Below are 14,749 nucleotides of genomic sequence, written 5' to 3' on the forward strand. Positions count from 1 at the left end.
AAACTCGGAGCTTCCCAGAAACACGTGTGAAAACGTTTCCTGCACATTTTATAGAGAAAAAAAAGATGGTGAATATTTTTCTGGTTTTGTTTCTTGACAGTTTAATTCAATTGTTAATCAGCATCAAGAGAAACATCGTCTGTGATGAGGCTTAGAGGTGTAACATGGGATCGGACAGTGATGTGTGGTTCACCCACATCTCCACCGTGACCACAGACAAACAGAATCCACACAGATTCTAAATCTTTCAAATGACACAAAATATTTCTTATTTCTTTTTCATATCCATACAAACATTATCATGTGATGATCGTCTACAATCATCATTTACATTTTATCAATCGTCACTAATTATTAACAGTTAACACATTTAGCAAATAAACAATAAACCGTTAAAACCAAAAGGTTAAACAAAGTTCACAGAATAAGAAGATAAATCATTTTACTGTGAAATAAACTGCAGCAGGGGCGAGAGACACCGAGATAGAGTGGAGGAGAGAGAGGGAGTGCCTGATTAGATGGAGAGCAGCCGAGTGGAAAACTCATTAAACAATGTTTAAGCCTCTTAATCAAATCAATAACCAAAGTAACTCCTCACTTACTCTGTTATCACAGCTGCTGCAAAGCTTCTCACAGTTTAATTACGAGGAGAAAACCTGCGCTGGGATTTAAGACCCAGAAAAAAGAAATGAAGATGTTTTTGTCTTGAGGTCTGAAGGAAAAGAGGAGTGGAAACAAACGACGAGAAGAAGAGAAAACACGTCACTCTTTCAATTCATCTACGTTTTAATCACAGAAAAACATTTGAGTTGAATTAGTTCAAATGATACGACTCCACCACTTCCTGCTACTGGACGCCATCCAGTCAATACTTAAATACACTGATACTACAATACACAATCCTACTGCCCAAATAACGAAAGTACAAATACTTTGAAAAGAACATGCTGAAATACTGAAAAAACATGTTCTTCAGTATTTTCAGAGCTGAACGAGCTGTCGTCTCCTGTGTGTGTGTGTGTGTGTGTGTGTGTGTGTGTGTGTGTTTGAATTAGTGTTGATGGACTGTGGATCAGGTAATTAACTTTATGCAGATGTTTTCTGAACACACACACACACAGGGACTCAATCTTTTCCTCTTGACCACAGGGGCACAGCGGTTTAGCGGCAGCTGCTTGTTGGCCGCAGGTCGACGGGCTGGAAGTCTCAAGCTTGAACTAATTGAGGGGAGATTACGTCCTCTGACCATGTGTCTGTCGTCAGATTGATACCGGACGCTTGTCCACAGTGTCAACAGACATTTGGAGACAGACAGCTGTTGAGAGGGTGTGAGAGTCTGACGATGGTTAGAGTGCACGGCTGATCGGCGTGGCACACGTGGAGCTGCTGGAGAAGAGTGAGTGTTGACACGTGTGGTTCTGTTGTCACACTGAGGAGGAAGTGACTCATGAAATGTTGACGAGACGTTAATGAACCTTGTTGTATGTTGTGGTTTGTCTCGTTCACTGTCCAGTGTTTCGTCACGTGTGTAGTATGGTAACACTGAAACATCCAGTTGTACTCGACATGATTTTCGTGGTTGTGGTAAACATTTCCATGGAAACAGAGAGCGGTCGTCACACTGGAACTCTGAGAACTGTGGTTCAGTTATCACCTAGAGAGGTGTGGACAAAACGATCAGGATCTTTGCTAATTCTTCAAACTTGTCCTGAAAACAAACGAACAAACGTCCATGAGTAATTCTCTAAATTCAACAGAGACAGAAAATAATAAATCAGCCGGTCACACAGAATCTGAGTCGCTCCTGGAATCTTGATATGATCTAAATAATTAGCGACAGCCGAATAAACCCTGAGGAACAAACTGTGATTTTTATCTGAATGTTTTTCTGAGACGACTCCGCAGAGCGTCCAAAAGACAGAGACAGAGACGAGTAGAAGACAAACAATGAAGGAGACGGGAAATATTTCACATTCTAATATTTTCTCTGCCCAGCTGAGCGACACCTGGCTCTGATGGAACGTCTCAGACATTCACGTTCCCCTGAGGACGAGCCCTGCGGACTGTCTCTGAGACGAACTGGTTCGATCTCAGGGTTCAAGGGTCAAAGGTCACAGGGACCTGGAAAATATCTGGAATCTGGAAAAACAACGTCGTAGAAATAAGTAGAGATGGAAACAACCTCAGTGGATCCTCGCTGTTTCATGAGTCAGGAACACGTCAGGAACATGTCAGGTACACCTCAGGAACACGTTAGGAACACATCAGGATCACCTCAGGAACACGTCAGGAACACATCAGGAACATGTCAGGAACAGGTCAGGAACATGTCAGGTACACCTCAGGAACACGTCAGGAACACATCAGGAACACCTCAGGAACATGTCAGGAACAAGTCAGGAACAAGTCAGGAACACCTCAGGAACACGTCAGGAACATGTCAGGAACACATCAGGAACATGTCAGGTACACCTCAGGAACACCTCAGGAACACGTCAGGAACATGTCAGGAACAAGTCAGGAACATGTCAGGAACACCTCAGGAACACGTCAGGAACACATCAGGAACATGTCAGGAACAAGTCAGGAACATGTCAGGAACACCTCAGGAACACGTCAGGAACATGTCAGGAACACGTCAGGAACACGTCAGGAACATGTCAGGAACAAGTCAGGAACATGTCAGGAACACCTCAGGAACACGTCAGGAACATGTCAGGAACACGTCAGGAACATGTCAGGAACACGTCAGGAACACGTCAGGAACATGTCAGGAACAAGTCAGGAACATCTCAGGAACACCTCAGGAACACATCAGGAACATGCCCAGACTTCTGGAAACAGCTTCAGTCTCTTTAAAATGCTGAAGTTTACGCGACGCTTTCTGTAACGTAGGTTTTGTCAACACACACTAAATAAACCATCATTAGAATCCAGCTGTCAAACTCCCAGAGTTCTCAGCGCATCATTACAGACGTGTGTTATTCAGTGTTTCTACTGAAACTCACTCTTCTCTGAGTGATGTCATGGGAGCTGACGGGACACGTCAGAGTGTTTCAGAAGCTTTGACAGGCGGAGGCACAGTAAATAAAAACCACTCTGAGTGAAGCTGTGCACTTTAACAACCTTCTCCACACTGAAGACAATTCAGCAGGGAGCATTTTAAAGATTTCAAAGTTGAATCACCTCCATTGTGAAGTGTTTTCTTCTCAAGTGACATCATCTCATCGGCTTCACGACAGCGCTGCACGAGCCCCAGGAGGCTCAGATTAAACATGTTTTAGTGTCTTTGAGGAGTTCGACTGTGCACTTAAAAGACGATTATAGTTGAGAAGAAAGTCACCCGCTGACTTCATCCACAACTTGAAAGAGGAAATAGTTTCCCTGGTAACTCGTGGAAATAATGAAATGTCTGCCGTCCTGTTTATTTGGTGGAATGAAGACGTGATTTATCTCACACGATGGAAAGGTTTTTCTTTTCCAGGTGTCGACTTCCTCGACCCGTTAATGTCACGTAGTTCCAGCTCCGACGCTTTTAGATGTGAAGTATTAAAATCTCACTTAACTTCCAGTGACTGGGCCACACGGTCACGCTGAGTATTCACAGACGTGTTGATGGACACGTGATGCTTCAGACTAATCAGCTGCTCCGCTCACATCGACACTGTCTGACTCGCTCACTTTATATGAACGACTCTCATCAAGATCATCTGCAGATGACCCAACAACTCACACAGCTCGGGTCATTTTCTCTGCACACATACTTATGTCATTGTCGTTGGAGCTCGTTGCTGATTAAAATTCAATATCAGCTGGAATGTTGCTCTAAGTGAATATTTTTGTCTTCAGGTTGAAAACATGCTTGATGAGATTATTTTTCTTTTCAGACAAATAACGAGAGACACTCGGAACAGAAACCGTCTTTAACGAGTGGATGAAGATCTGAGGTTTGTACAGACGTTAAAATCGTCTCCATAGTGAAACTGGGTCACGACTGAATCCATTTTAAAAGACAAAAGGAGAAACTCTCAGGTGTCACATGCTTCACACGTTACAGTGAGAAAAACATTTGTTCAGACAGAAACTGGAACTGTGACGTAATGTAATCCCACTGTAATGATTCGATCTGAGGGCTTTTATGTGAATGAATACTACTACTACTACTAATATTAATACTAATATTAATACTACTACTAATAATTATGATGATAAACAAGTTTTAGATAATTTATTACAGTGTGGCTTTAAATCAAAGGCAACAAAGAAGTAGTAGTAATGGTAAAACTTTACACATCGACCTGGTATTTCTGAACCTCCAGGAACAGTTCACCAACACAGCAAATGGTGGTCCATGTGTCCACTGGTCCATGTGTCCACTGGTCCATGTGTCCACTGGTCCATGTGTCCACTGGTCCTCTGGATGTCCACAATAAACACACACACACACACACATTACATTTCATTCAGCTGATTTTATCCAGAGTGACAATCAGTTGATCAGCTTCAAGACAAACTACAGAGTTCTACACGTTCGTGCAGCGAAACTTTTTATTTGTATTTTTTTAGATAAACACCAGAGTAGACGATGACATCATCTTGTGAACCAAGGTGTCTTTAGTCTGTGGTGAGAGACGTGGAGACTTTCTGTCCTGGTGTCAATGTGGAGCTCGTTCCATCATTTAGGAGCCGGGACAGAAAACATGATTCATGAGTGTTAGTGCTCAGTGAGGGAGCAGCTGATTGGTCGATGCAGAGCGGAGTGGACGGGCTGGGGGTCAGGTGGGACCATGTCCTGGATGAAGACTGGACCGGGCAGAAAAGTCTTCAGGACACACACAGTGTGTGTAGATATGAGGGGGGGAAGTCAGCTCCTCAGTCGTGTTAACCAGGTGCCACCTAGTGTCACATGTGGGACTCACAGTCTCTCTCCACAACTTCACTGATGTTCAGTCGTGTGTTTGTCCTGTTGTGTTGTTTAAAGTCCTGTGAGACACTGTCCAGCTTTAAATCTGCTTCTTCAAGAGAATTCGAACAAATGAGATCAAGACGCTTCAGAAACAAAAGAACAACCTGCTGTTAAACGGAGATTTCAGTGTGTGTGTGCTTGAACTTCTATCTTTGTGAGGACCATTTGAGATGTTTGGCTGGTCCTCACTTATTCACAGAGCTGTTTGAGGTTTAAGATTTAAGACTATTGCACCCCCCCCCCCCCCCCCCCCCCCCCCACAGCAACAATACCAGTCTGTAAAAATATAATAATAATAAACAGGTTAATATTAATTCTCACCAACTGAAGACGAGATCAGTCAAAGTTTATTCATAGATCTTGTTTCAAACTGCCACCATTGACCCTAACAAATATCATAAGAAATAAAATATTGCACAGTAAGCGATGAAATCAAGGTCTTTAAAGTTGATTTAAATGTTTCCATCGTCTGAGTGGTTCCAATATAAAGAGGTAAACTCCACCAGAGATTAGACGGAGCCGCTGTAAAGGCCCGGTCACCTCAGGACGTCCAGAAACATGAGGTTGGTAGACCTCAGGATGAAGTACTATGTAGTATTAAGTATTATGAATGCTGAGGAATGGAAAGAGGAACCTCAACACTTCATATGATCTATTCTATAGGGTTCTATAGGGTTCTTCCTATCATGGAAAAACATCCAACAGGTATCTGAGACCAATGAGGCAGAACAACAGAACACATGTTTACATCATGAAGGAAATCTACAAGAGAACAACTACGCAACATACAACCAACACGGACTCTGTTAGGAACGTATCAGACACATGAACTTTATTGATCTCAGTTGGGAACTCGTTGTGTCACAGCAGCAGTTCAACATCCACAGAGACGAAGACACAAAAGACAAGGGGCAAGATTTGACACAACGAAATATAAAAATAACTATGTGGTAGAATGGGTCTGAATATAATATGAGCACAATAAATAAACAGTTGTTGCAGCAGTAAGTATTAGTAAGTACTAGTAAGTATTAGTAAGTACTAGTAAGTACTATCAGAGGTGGGAACTGTTCATTCTAATTTACACACAACACTTTGGATCACAGCTCCATAAAACCTCAAAGAAGAAGAAGAAGAAACTACATTTCCCAGAAACCCTACTGCCCCTGCGTGTGATGACGCACCCCGCTGGTTTGTTGTGTGTAGCAACCGTTACTGAGGAGAAGTGAGGAGGAGTGAGGAGGAGTGAGGAGGAGTGAGGAGGTCTGGAGGTGAGAAACACCTCAAACTATATTTCAAATATAAATCAAACATGTTCATGCTTCAAGAGAACACGCTGACGTCACTACTGTAGCACCTGAGCACGCGTTAGCCTGTTAGCTAACCTCCACAGAGCAGAGGTAAGCTAGCGTTAGCTCGTGTGGCTAGCATCGCTAGTTCCATTGAGAACAACACATGAACGAGCTCAGTGTTTTGAATCAGCTGCTTTAAGAAACTTGAACTTCACATGAAACTTTATCTGATATATTATAGAATCACTTCCAGAAGATCGCTCACCAGACTCCGTTTGAATTCTTGCAGATTTTCCTCCTCACAGATGAAAGTAACGTTAAATCTTATTCCAGACAAATGAGCCCTGACTCCAGAGAAGAACGATGACCAGGTTCCAGTTCGGCATCAAGTGAATTCACCAGCAGCGTGTCTTACAGAAAACTTTTACATGTTCTCAGTGAAGGCTGAGGCATGTGGAGAATCTGTCTTCATTCAGTTTAACAATCAAACACTGCAGCGTTTCACTTGTAGCCGAACACATATAAAGACTCAAGCAGTCACTGGAAAGCAAATAGTCTTGTTCTAATGTTAATCTTTGAATCCCCACAGCGACATCAGTTTTGATTGATGTATTTTAAACTGGAGTTTGGCTCAACAACTTCTCCCTTCACTTCTGACAGACTCATGTTCCTGGAGGACATTGTGCTGCTGGTGAGACAGTGTTTACTGAAAGCTGTGTTTCCTTTCAGACATGTCCACTGCGCTCGATGAGACAGCAGCAGATGTCCCAGTCAGAGACATCGCAGTCAACCTGTCTCGACTCACCGCTGCTCTGCAAGGTCTGTGACACTGGTTGTGTTCAGGAATCTTTATTTAGTGGTTTGTTCACTGCTGTTTGGAAAATGAGATTATAGGTGGTGGAAATAGAGCAGAGGCTAAACCTGGTGTACATCAGCAGCCTCACATTTCTTATCATCATGTCAAATGAAATGAGAATATAATTTTCTGCTGACAGACCCGTGGGTTCATCAAAATGCTCGGACCCGCCAGGACATCTCGCGGGTGTCCAGGGAGGAGCTGGAGGATCGGTTCCTGCACCTCCATGATGAGAATCTGCTCCTTAAAGAGCACAACAACAAACAGGAGGACAAGATCAAGAAGTAACGCAAACACACACATACACACACACACACACACACACACGTCCTACCAAACATACTCAGGCCTGATCAAGGTTTTCTTTGCTTTAAATTTTACCATTATAATACCAACAATTTCATTTGACTTCCAATGAAAGTGGGAAGACAACGAAACAATAACATTACATTAAAATCAAATGTTATTTGTCTCATATTCAGTTTGTCTCATTGATGTTTACAGAGAAACTTTACACGAGGACAATAGATGCTGATGAACTGAAGACATCAACACAACAACAGATTCTCTACATTAGAAGAAACAGTTTAACTTCTTGTTTAAAGTATTTGTACATGAGGACATGTCTGATAGAGATGAAGGAGCAGACACATGAACTGAGGAGTCACTGATGAAGATGAGGAGACATGTTGTGTATCAAGAAGTCTGGTTGTGATCGTAGTCGACCGTCAGCTGACACCATCAGGATCGTTTCACCTTCACAAAACATCTGTCAGTTCATGTTTGAATATGAAAACGTTGATGATTATCAAGGACCACGTCACGATATCAAAGAGAAATACAACAGTTCCCTCAACAATCAAATCAAATGTTGGCGGGTTCAGAGAATACGACAGAGAGAACTCCGAGAGAGAAATAAACAGATCAGTAAATGATAAATATATCAATAATGAATACGATAGATAATCTGTCATTGTCTTCCTGTTCAATAAACCAAACTTCACAACAGTCACCTGAACCCTCACATCCCCTCCTCCGCCCGTCAGGCTCAGCACCAAGCTGATGAAGCTGGTGAAGGACAGAGGTCGAATGGAGCAGCTCGCCGCTGGCGTAGCGCAGCCGGTGTCCAGGGTCCGAGACGTGGAGATGGAGGAAATGATGGAGGAGCTCCAGGAGAAGGTGCGGGGACTACAGGCGGAGAACGAGGGACTGAAACAGCGTCTTCTTGTGGCCAAACATCAGCTCATCAACACGCAGAGCAGGAGGCCATCGCCTTACAGACACGTCCAGTCACGGGTCAACACCGGATTAAAGAAGTTGCCGGACGACACGTCAGCGCCCTCTCGACCCAAAAGTGAGTTCAAGACATTGAGATTAGAAGAGCGCAGGGTCGAGAACTGTTGCTTTGATGTAAACTGGTGACGCAGTTAATCCTGAACAGTTAAGTGTGTTGTCGTCACCGTGAACACGTCATTGTGTCTCCTTCAGTTTCCAGGAATTTGGACGGAGGAGGGCGGCCTCCCAGCAGCCAGCTGCCCCGATACGGACACAGTCTGCTGGAGGAGGCGAGGGCGGAGATCCGCAACCTGTGAGTTTATGATTACGATCAACCATAAATTCTGGGGGTGTAGAGTTGTGAAAAAAGATGCTGTGTGAAGCGTCTGTCTCTCTTCGGCCACACATTCCGAACTGAAACAAGAGGAGCTTGTGTTTCACCAACAGCACTGAAAAATAGCATATATTCTTTGTTGCTTCAGTTTTAAAGTTAATTTAAATTATTTTTATATCAAATAATATAATTTTTAGGATTGAAACAGTGACACACAAGATATGTGAGACATACTGATGTACGTACATGAGAAGACATACGGACAAATTAAAGTTAAATTATTTCAATGTAGGTTTTCACCTCATGGAAACATTTCCTGAATCACTCGTCATACAGCAGAGACGATATCTGATAACAATGTTCATGTGAACTAGAGAGAAAGTGATCGAGGCTCAGCGGAGCCACATGGAGGAGACGGAGGGAGAGCTGGAGCAGCTGTGGGAGGAGCTGAGGAAGAAAGAGGCTGAGTACGAAGAGAGACTCCAGCAAGTCCGACAGCAGCAGACCAACAAACTTAGGTACAGGATGCTGTAGTTTATACTAAAACTATTAGTGTGTGGATGTTATTGCTTCACTAATGAAAGCCTGAGAGATGAAACATTGTTTTTTACCTGGTTCACCTGAAACGTCAGAGGAATATGAGCGTCTGTTTACAGCTCAATACAAACATTGTTCGACCTGAACCCGAGTGTGAGAACTATTGATCCAGTCTTTTAAACTGTGAGAGGATTCAGGTTCACAACAAACAAACATGTCAGACACACTCTTGTTCTCTCTCAGGTCACATGTCAACGACAACATGACGATGATCAAACTGCAGAAGCAGCTGGCCGTCAGGTCCAACGCAGTAACAGAGCTGGAGGGTCGATTTCTACAGCTACAAGAGGTGAGGTGTTTTTACAGCCCCATCCTCACTGACGGCGAGCAGCAACACCCCCCCCACCCCAACGATCAGTCCAATGCTGGCAGATCAATACTGGGGTCTCTGAGGGGAGCACGCTTCACCTGCTGCGTTTCTACTTCATCTTAGGAAAAAGACGCAGCTTGATTTTCTCACGGTGCATCCGAGCATTTCGTCTTCACGCAGCTGAGAACAGAAAACTTCCTGGATCTTTCTCCATCGTCTGGACTTTCATTCAGAAACACGCAAACTGTCCACTCTGTGTTTCCACACATAGACACTGATCACTGAATGTTAAAGGCACGTGTTTTTACCTGAGGGAAAAAATGAAGCTGTGACCTGAAGCAGGAAACTTAAATAAGACTCTTCACACTGCCACAATATGAAATTTAAAGATTGTCACCACTGTCGTGTCGCTGAACTGTTTCACAGCAGGGGGCACTCAGGAGCACCATGCTATGACTTTGTCCAGAATGCTGTTAAATGTTGACTTGTGCATTTCAGAGTCAGCGGATGCTGAAGGCCAGTCACGACGCGGCGATGCTGAAGGTGGACGAGCTGTCGGCTCAGCTTAAAGACGAGAGGCTGAAGAGTCTGGAGATGGAGAAACGGCTGCAGAGCTCCAACACATCCAAGATCAGGATGGAGCAGGTGACGAAACACTACATCAGGTCCACATGTCCCTTAGAGAGGACATGTCCCAGTTCAGAACTGTGGTGCTGGTCTACAGAGCGGTGAAGGTCTCAGTTCCTCCTCTGCATCTGGACGCACCTCAATCCGACAGCTATAGGTGTCACTTCACCTCAGCCCACCGATAAGAAATTCATCTGTAATTATTTTGAAAATCAGCATCAGTCAGTTTGAATGGGCTGTTCACTGTGACTGCAGCAGAACAAGACCTGCTGCTGGACTCAGGCACAGAACCCTGATGAGGTGGAGCGGTCGTGACACGTTCAATATCACTAAACAAACTAAATTCAACACTGAACTTCACTGGACTCTGAACCACGTGTGAAGGCGATACGATATGAGAGATACAGACAGACATGATCTAGATAAAGTGTTTCTAGTATCAGTGTACAGCTGATGAGAGCAGCTCTGTGCTCAGACTCTGTGTTCTTCAGCTGCAGCAGCAGATCTGGGACCTGCAGCAGGAGAGAGACCTTCTGAGGGAGAACAACGACCAACTGGTGAACAGGTGAGAAGCTTTGTTCTGATTGGCTGTTTGAGTCTCGACCTCTGAGAGAAGCACAGGAGCCGCATGTTCTACATGTACTGATGGACCGGACATATTAAATAACTCAGCTTTGATTTCACATCAGTGTCACTTCACCTTACTAAAATAATAATAACTACCAAACTACAAAATCTAAACATGTAGTACGAGGAACAAATCAAGAAAACGAGCCGGGAATTCCTGAAGGAGTGACTGCTGCGTCAGAGTTCACACTAATTACTTGATAATCATGGACGTCATCTTCTTTTGTGTCTCCAGCGCCTTCGACGTATCTCAGCAACAAAAATGGCAGATCCAGGAGCAGCAGCTGAAGTTACAGATCGCACAGCTGGAGACGGCGCTGAAGGCCGACCTTGTCGACAAAAATGAAATCCTCGACAAAATCAAGGCCGAGAGGGGTGAGTTCACATTTCAGATAGAGCTGCAGCACTGTGCTGCTGTGCAACATCTGGAAGTTCAGACGAGTACTCATCTTCTGTGACTAAAGTTAAATGATTAAAGTCTATGACTTCTCCTGTTGTTATATATCGTCACATGAAGAGTTAAAGCTCCAGTGTCACATTCAGGTGAACGGATCTACTGTCAGAAATCTAGTGATGAAGAATCCTCATGATGTTTTCACCAGTTTGTTTCATCTAAATGATATGAATTGTAGTTTTCTTTACCCCAGAAAATACCCTTTATATTTAAATACTTTATATTTACACACTTTATATTTACATACTTTATATTTAAACACTTTATATTTACATACCTTATATTTACACACTTTATATTTAAATACTTTATATGTAAATACTTTATATTTACATACTTTATATTTAAATACTTTATATTTGAATACTTTATATTTACATACTTTATATTTGAATACTTTATATTTACATACTTTATATTTAAATACTTTATATTTGAATACTTTATATTTACATACTTTATATTTGAATACTTTATATTTAAATACTTTATATTTAAATACTTTATATTTAAATACTTTATATTTGAATACTTTATATGTAAATACTTTATATGTAAATACTTTATATTTACATACTTTATATTTAAATACTTTATATTTGAATACTTTATATTTACATACTTTATATTTGAATACTTTATATTTAAATACTTTATATTTAAATACTTTATATTTAAATACTTTATATTTGAATACTTTATATGTAAATACTTTATATGTAAATACTTTATATTTACATACTTTATATTTGAATACTTTATATTTGAATACTTTATATTTAATATATAGTGATTCACCTTTTCTGTAGTTTGATTAATGCTGAGATTTTTCAGATGTAAGCGAGAAGCTGATAGAAGAAAACAAGAAGCTTCAGATCCAGTTTCTGGAACAGAAGCAACAAACAGAGGATCTCAGGGATCGTTTGAAGTTCCACTGCAGGGTGAGATGCTCTGATTTTATTCTGCCCTCATGTTAATATTCAATATATTGATCAATAGATTCATTCATCTCACACAGTCAGTGATCATCTTTATATACAGTCAGTTTATATACAGAGATAAGTTGTTGTTGAGTTTTGCTGAATGTAAAAACTCTTGTTCTTGTTACAGGAGAACGATGAGGCTGAACTCACTGAGGCTCTTCTCCTCATTAAAGTGAGAGGAATCTTTTGAACGCTGTGATGTTCATGATGTTTATCAGATCATCAGCGTCATCATGTGACAGATCTCTTTTGTTCTCATGGTGAGGCTTATTGTAGTTCTCACTACTTCTCCTTCCTGCCCCTGACATGTAAAAATCTGCCCCCACAGGAACGTAAATCTCAGCGGAGCAGTGACCTGGACTTCCTGCGGGAGGCGGACGAGGGAGGGAGCAGCTCCGTCCAGGAGCTCCGAGCCGCTCACGCAGAAACTATCCAGGAGCTGGAGAAGACCAGAAATATCCTGAGCACGGAGAGCAAAATCAGCAACAACTACAAGGTAGACAAAGAGAACAGAACCACAGCAATTCACCCGGAGTTCGTCTGTCCGTCCCATTCTTGTGAACACAATACCTCAAGAACATCTGTAGGGAATTTCTTCAAATTTGATAAAAAATATTTTGTTAGACTCAAAGATGAACTGATAAGATTTCAGTCGTCAAAGAGACCTCGGTTGAGGCTGCTCTGATTGGTGGAGACAAACAAACACTGGACGGGGATTCTAGTTTAACCCTCATCATCTGTTTCATTCTTTCTTTATTTGACCAAACACATTTTGAAAATGTAAAAATCGGTGGGTTGACCAGCCGACAGTCGACATCAGATCAGTTACGGAAACATCGTTCAGTTGTTAAATCTTAAACCTCAGTTTGATCAAAGTGAGTCTGATGAGTGTGAAGGTGGAGAACGTTTCCTCCTTCGCTCCCTGAGCGTCTGTTCTCTCTCTCTGCTGAGTGGGTTCATCTCCTGAGAGAACAAGTGACTGAGAGTCTCCATCAGCTCCAGGTGAAGAGTGAAGCTGAACTGAGATCAGTTCTTAACAACCAGAGTTTATCTCCAATGTTCAGCAGAAACTTTAAAACATGAAGAACTCTCTTCTGGTACAGGAAGCAGAGGATCATGGGTAATATCGGAGCTCAACACATTGAATCACTTTGTTCTACACATGAAAGACACTTCACCACTGGGACACAGGGACCAATAGAATGAGTCACCACGTGTGGCTGCAGGGGGCGCTGTTGTTCAGTTAAAGTTCTCTGTCTTGTCTGTTACTTCACGGTTCTCTCCCACATCCTGTCAGAGTCTGCTGCCGTGTACAAAAGAAGACAATGTTCCTGAAACCAGTTTCTTTTGTCACCAGGTGGAGCTGGAAGCTGTTGTACGGAAGTTGAACAGTGACAAAGTGGAGTACGAGCAGAAGCTGGAACGTCAGGCTCAGCTGCTCGACACGAGGACGGCGAAGATCAAGAAACTGGAAGGTGAGAAAACGCTCAGAGAAACTTCATCAGAACCACAGATGAACAGCTGAGTCAGAAAACATCTGGATCTTTATGAATGTACGACAAGCTGGACCTTTAAAACTGAAGGACAGAAGACGGAACTACTCCCAGGGTGCATTTCACCGACAGGCAGCCTATCACAGCTGCAGATGAAACAGGTGTAACTGCAGTTAAAGGATGTCGTGTCTCCTCTGTCCGTCTTTCAACTAAACCTTTAATGGTCTGTCTCCTGCTCTCCCTCAGCTCAGCTCAGAGAAATTGCCTACGGCACCAAAACGTACAACTTCAAACCAGACGTCACAGACGAGGATCAGAAAGATGAAGCTCTTCACCTGGAGCGTGGAGAGAACCTTCTGGAGCTTCAGATCGTCAGTGCCTCGCTGTCTCCCTCGGCCCTGGATGCTCTGGGCGACGACAGGCCCTCCACCTTCTGCACGTACTCCTTCTATCTGTTTGAGCCACACTCCACTCCGGTGGTGACGGGCCACGCACCGCAATACGGTTTCACGTCGAAGTACGTGGTGAGCGTGGATGATCGCTTCCTCGACTACCTCCATAGATGCTCTGTCACCGTGGAGCTGCACCAGGCGCTGGGCCTGGACTGGAGGACGCTGGCGAGCGGACAGCTTCGCCTGCAACAGCTGCTCGAGCAAGACGGGAAGGTTCACGGGACCGTACCGCTGGTCGGTGAGTGAGATGACATCACTCTGTCAGGAACTGCGAACAGGAAGTAAAGAAACACAGAGTCACAGAGCCTTCAACTGAATCAACGACGATGTTAGTGTAGTGAAGAAGCTGCAGGTTCAAATCCTCAGACCAGCTGAGTCATATATAGAAAACGCTTGTGTATGTGTTGACCTTGAGCAAGGCACTAATCCTCCAGATGCTGCAGTGAGGTTGGAAATGTCAGAGTTTTCTTTGAACGCAGCAGG

The 14,749-nt window shown here is 43.0% G+C and overlaps 1 protein-coding gene across 2 annotated transcripts in view; it reads left to right on the forward strand.

Moving 5' to 3' along the window:
- The first annotated feature begins 6,123 nt into the window (after positions 1–6,123).
- The window catches only part of rpgrip1l (RPGRIP1 like), a 13,766-nt gene continuing 5,140 nt past the window's right edge, over positions 6,124–14,749 (forward strand). The window contains exons 1-15 of one of the 2 annotated variants that reach the window (XM_069528747.1): positions 6,124–6,237; positions 6,988–7,077; positions 7,254–7,398; positions 8,161–8,468; positions 8,603–8,702; positions 9,098–9,241; positions 9,504–9,609; positions 10,129–10,275; positions 10,749–10,822; positions 11,120–11,259; positions 12,173–12,279; positions 12,449–12,493; positions 12,650–12,817; positions 13,679–13,796; positions 14,061–14,504. In XM_069528747.1, coding sequence (XP_069384848.1) covers positions 6,990–7,077; positions 7,254–7,398; positions 8,161–8,468; positions 8,603–8,702; positions 9,098–9,241; positions 9,504–9,609; positions 10,129–10,275; positions 10,749–10,822; positions 11,120–11,259; positions 12,173–12,279; positions 12,449–12,493; positions 12,650–12,817; positions 13,679–13,796; positions 14,061–14,504 — 2,134 coding nt within the window. In that variant the 5' untranslated portion in view covers positions 6,124–6,237; positions 6,988–6,989. Of the gene's footprint in view, positions 6,367–6,987; positions 7,078–7,253; positions 7,399–8,160; positions 8,469–8,602; positions 8,703–9,097; positions 9,242–9,503; positions 9,610–10,128; positions 10,276–10,748; positions 10,823–11,119; positions 11,260–12,172; positions 12,280–12,448; positions 12,494–12,649; positions 12,818–13,678; positions 13,797–14,060; positions 14,505–14,749 lie in introns of both variants that reach the window. The other variant, XM_069528748.1, reaches the window with a different exon arrangement.

The sequence above is a fragment of the Paralichthys olivaceus genome, chromosome 7 (genome assembly GCF_024713975.1).
Source record: "Paralichthys olivaceus isolate ysfri-2021 chromosome 7, ASM2471397v2, whole genome shotgun sequence".
Taxonomy (NCBI): domain Eukaryota; kingdom Metazoa; phylum Chordata; class Actinopteri; order Pleuronectiformes; family Paralichthyidae; genus Paralichthys; species Paralichthys olivaceus.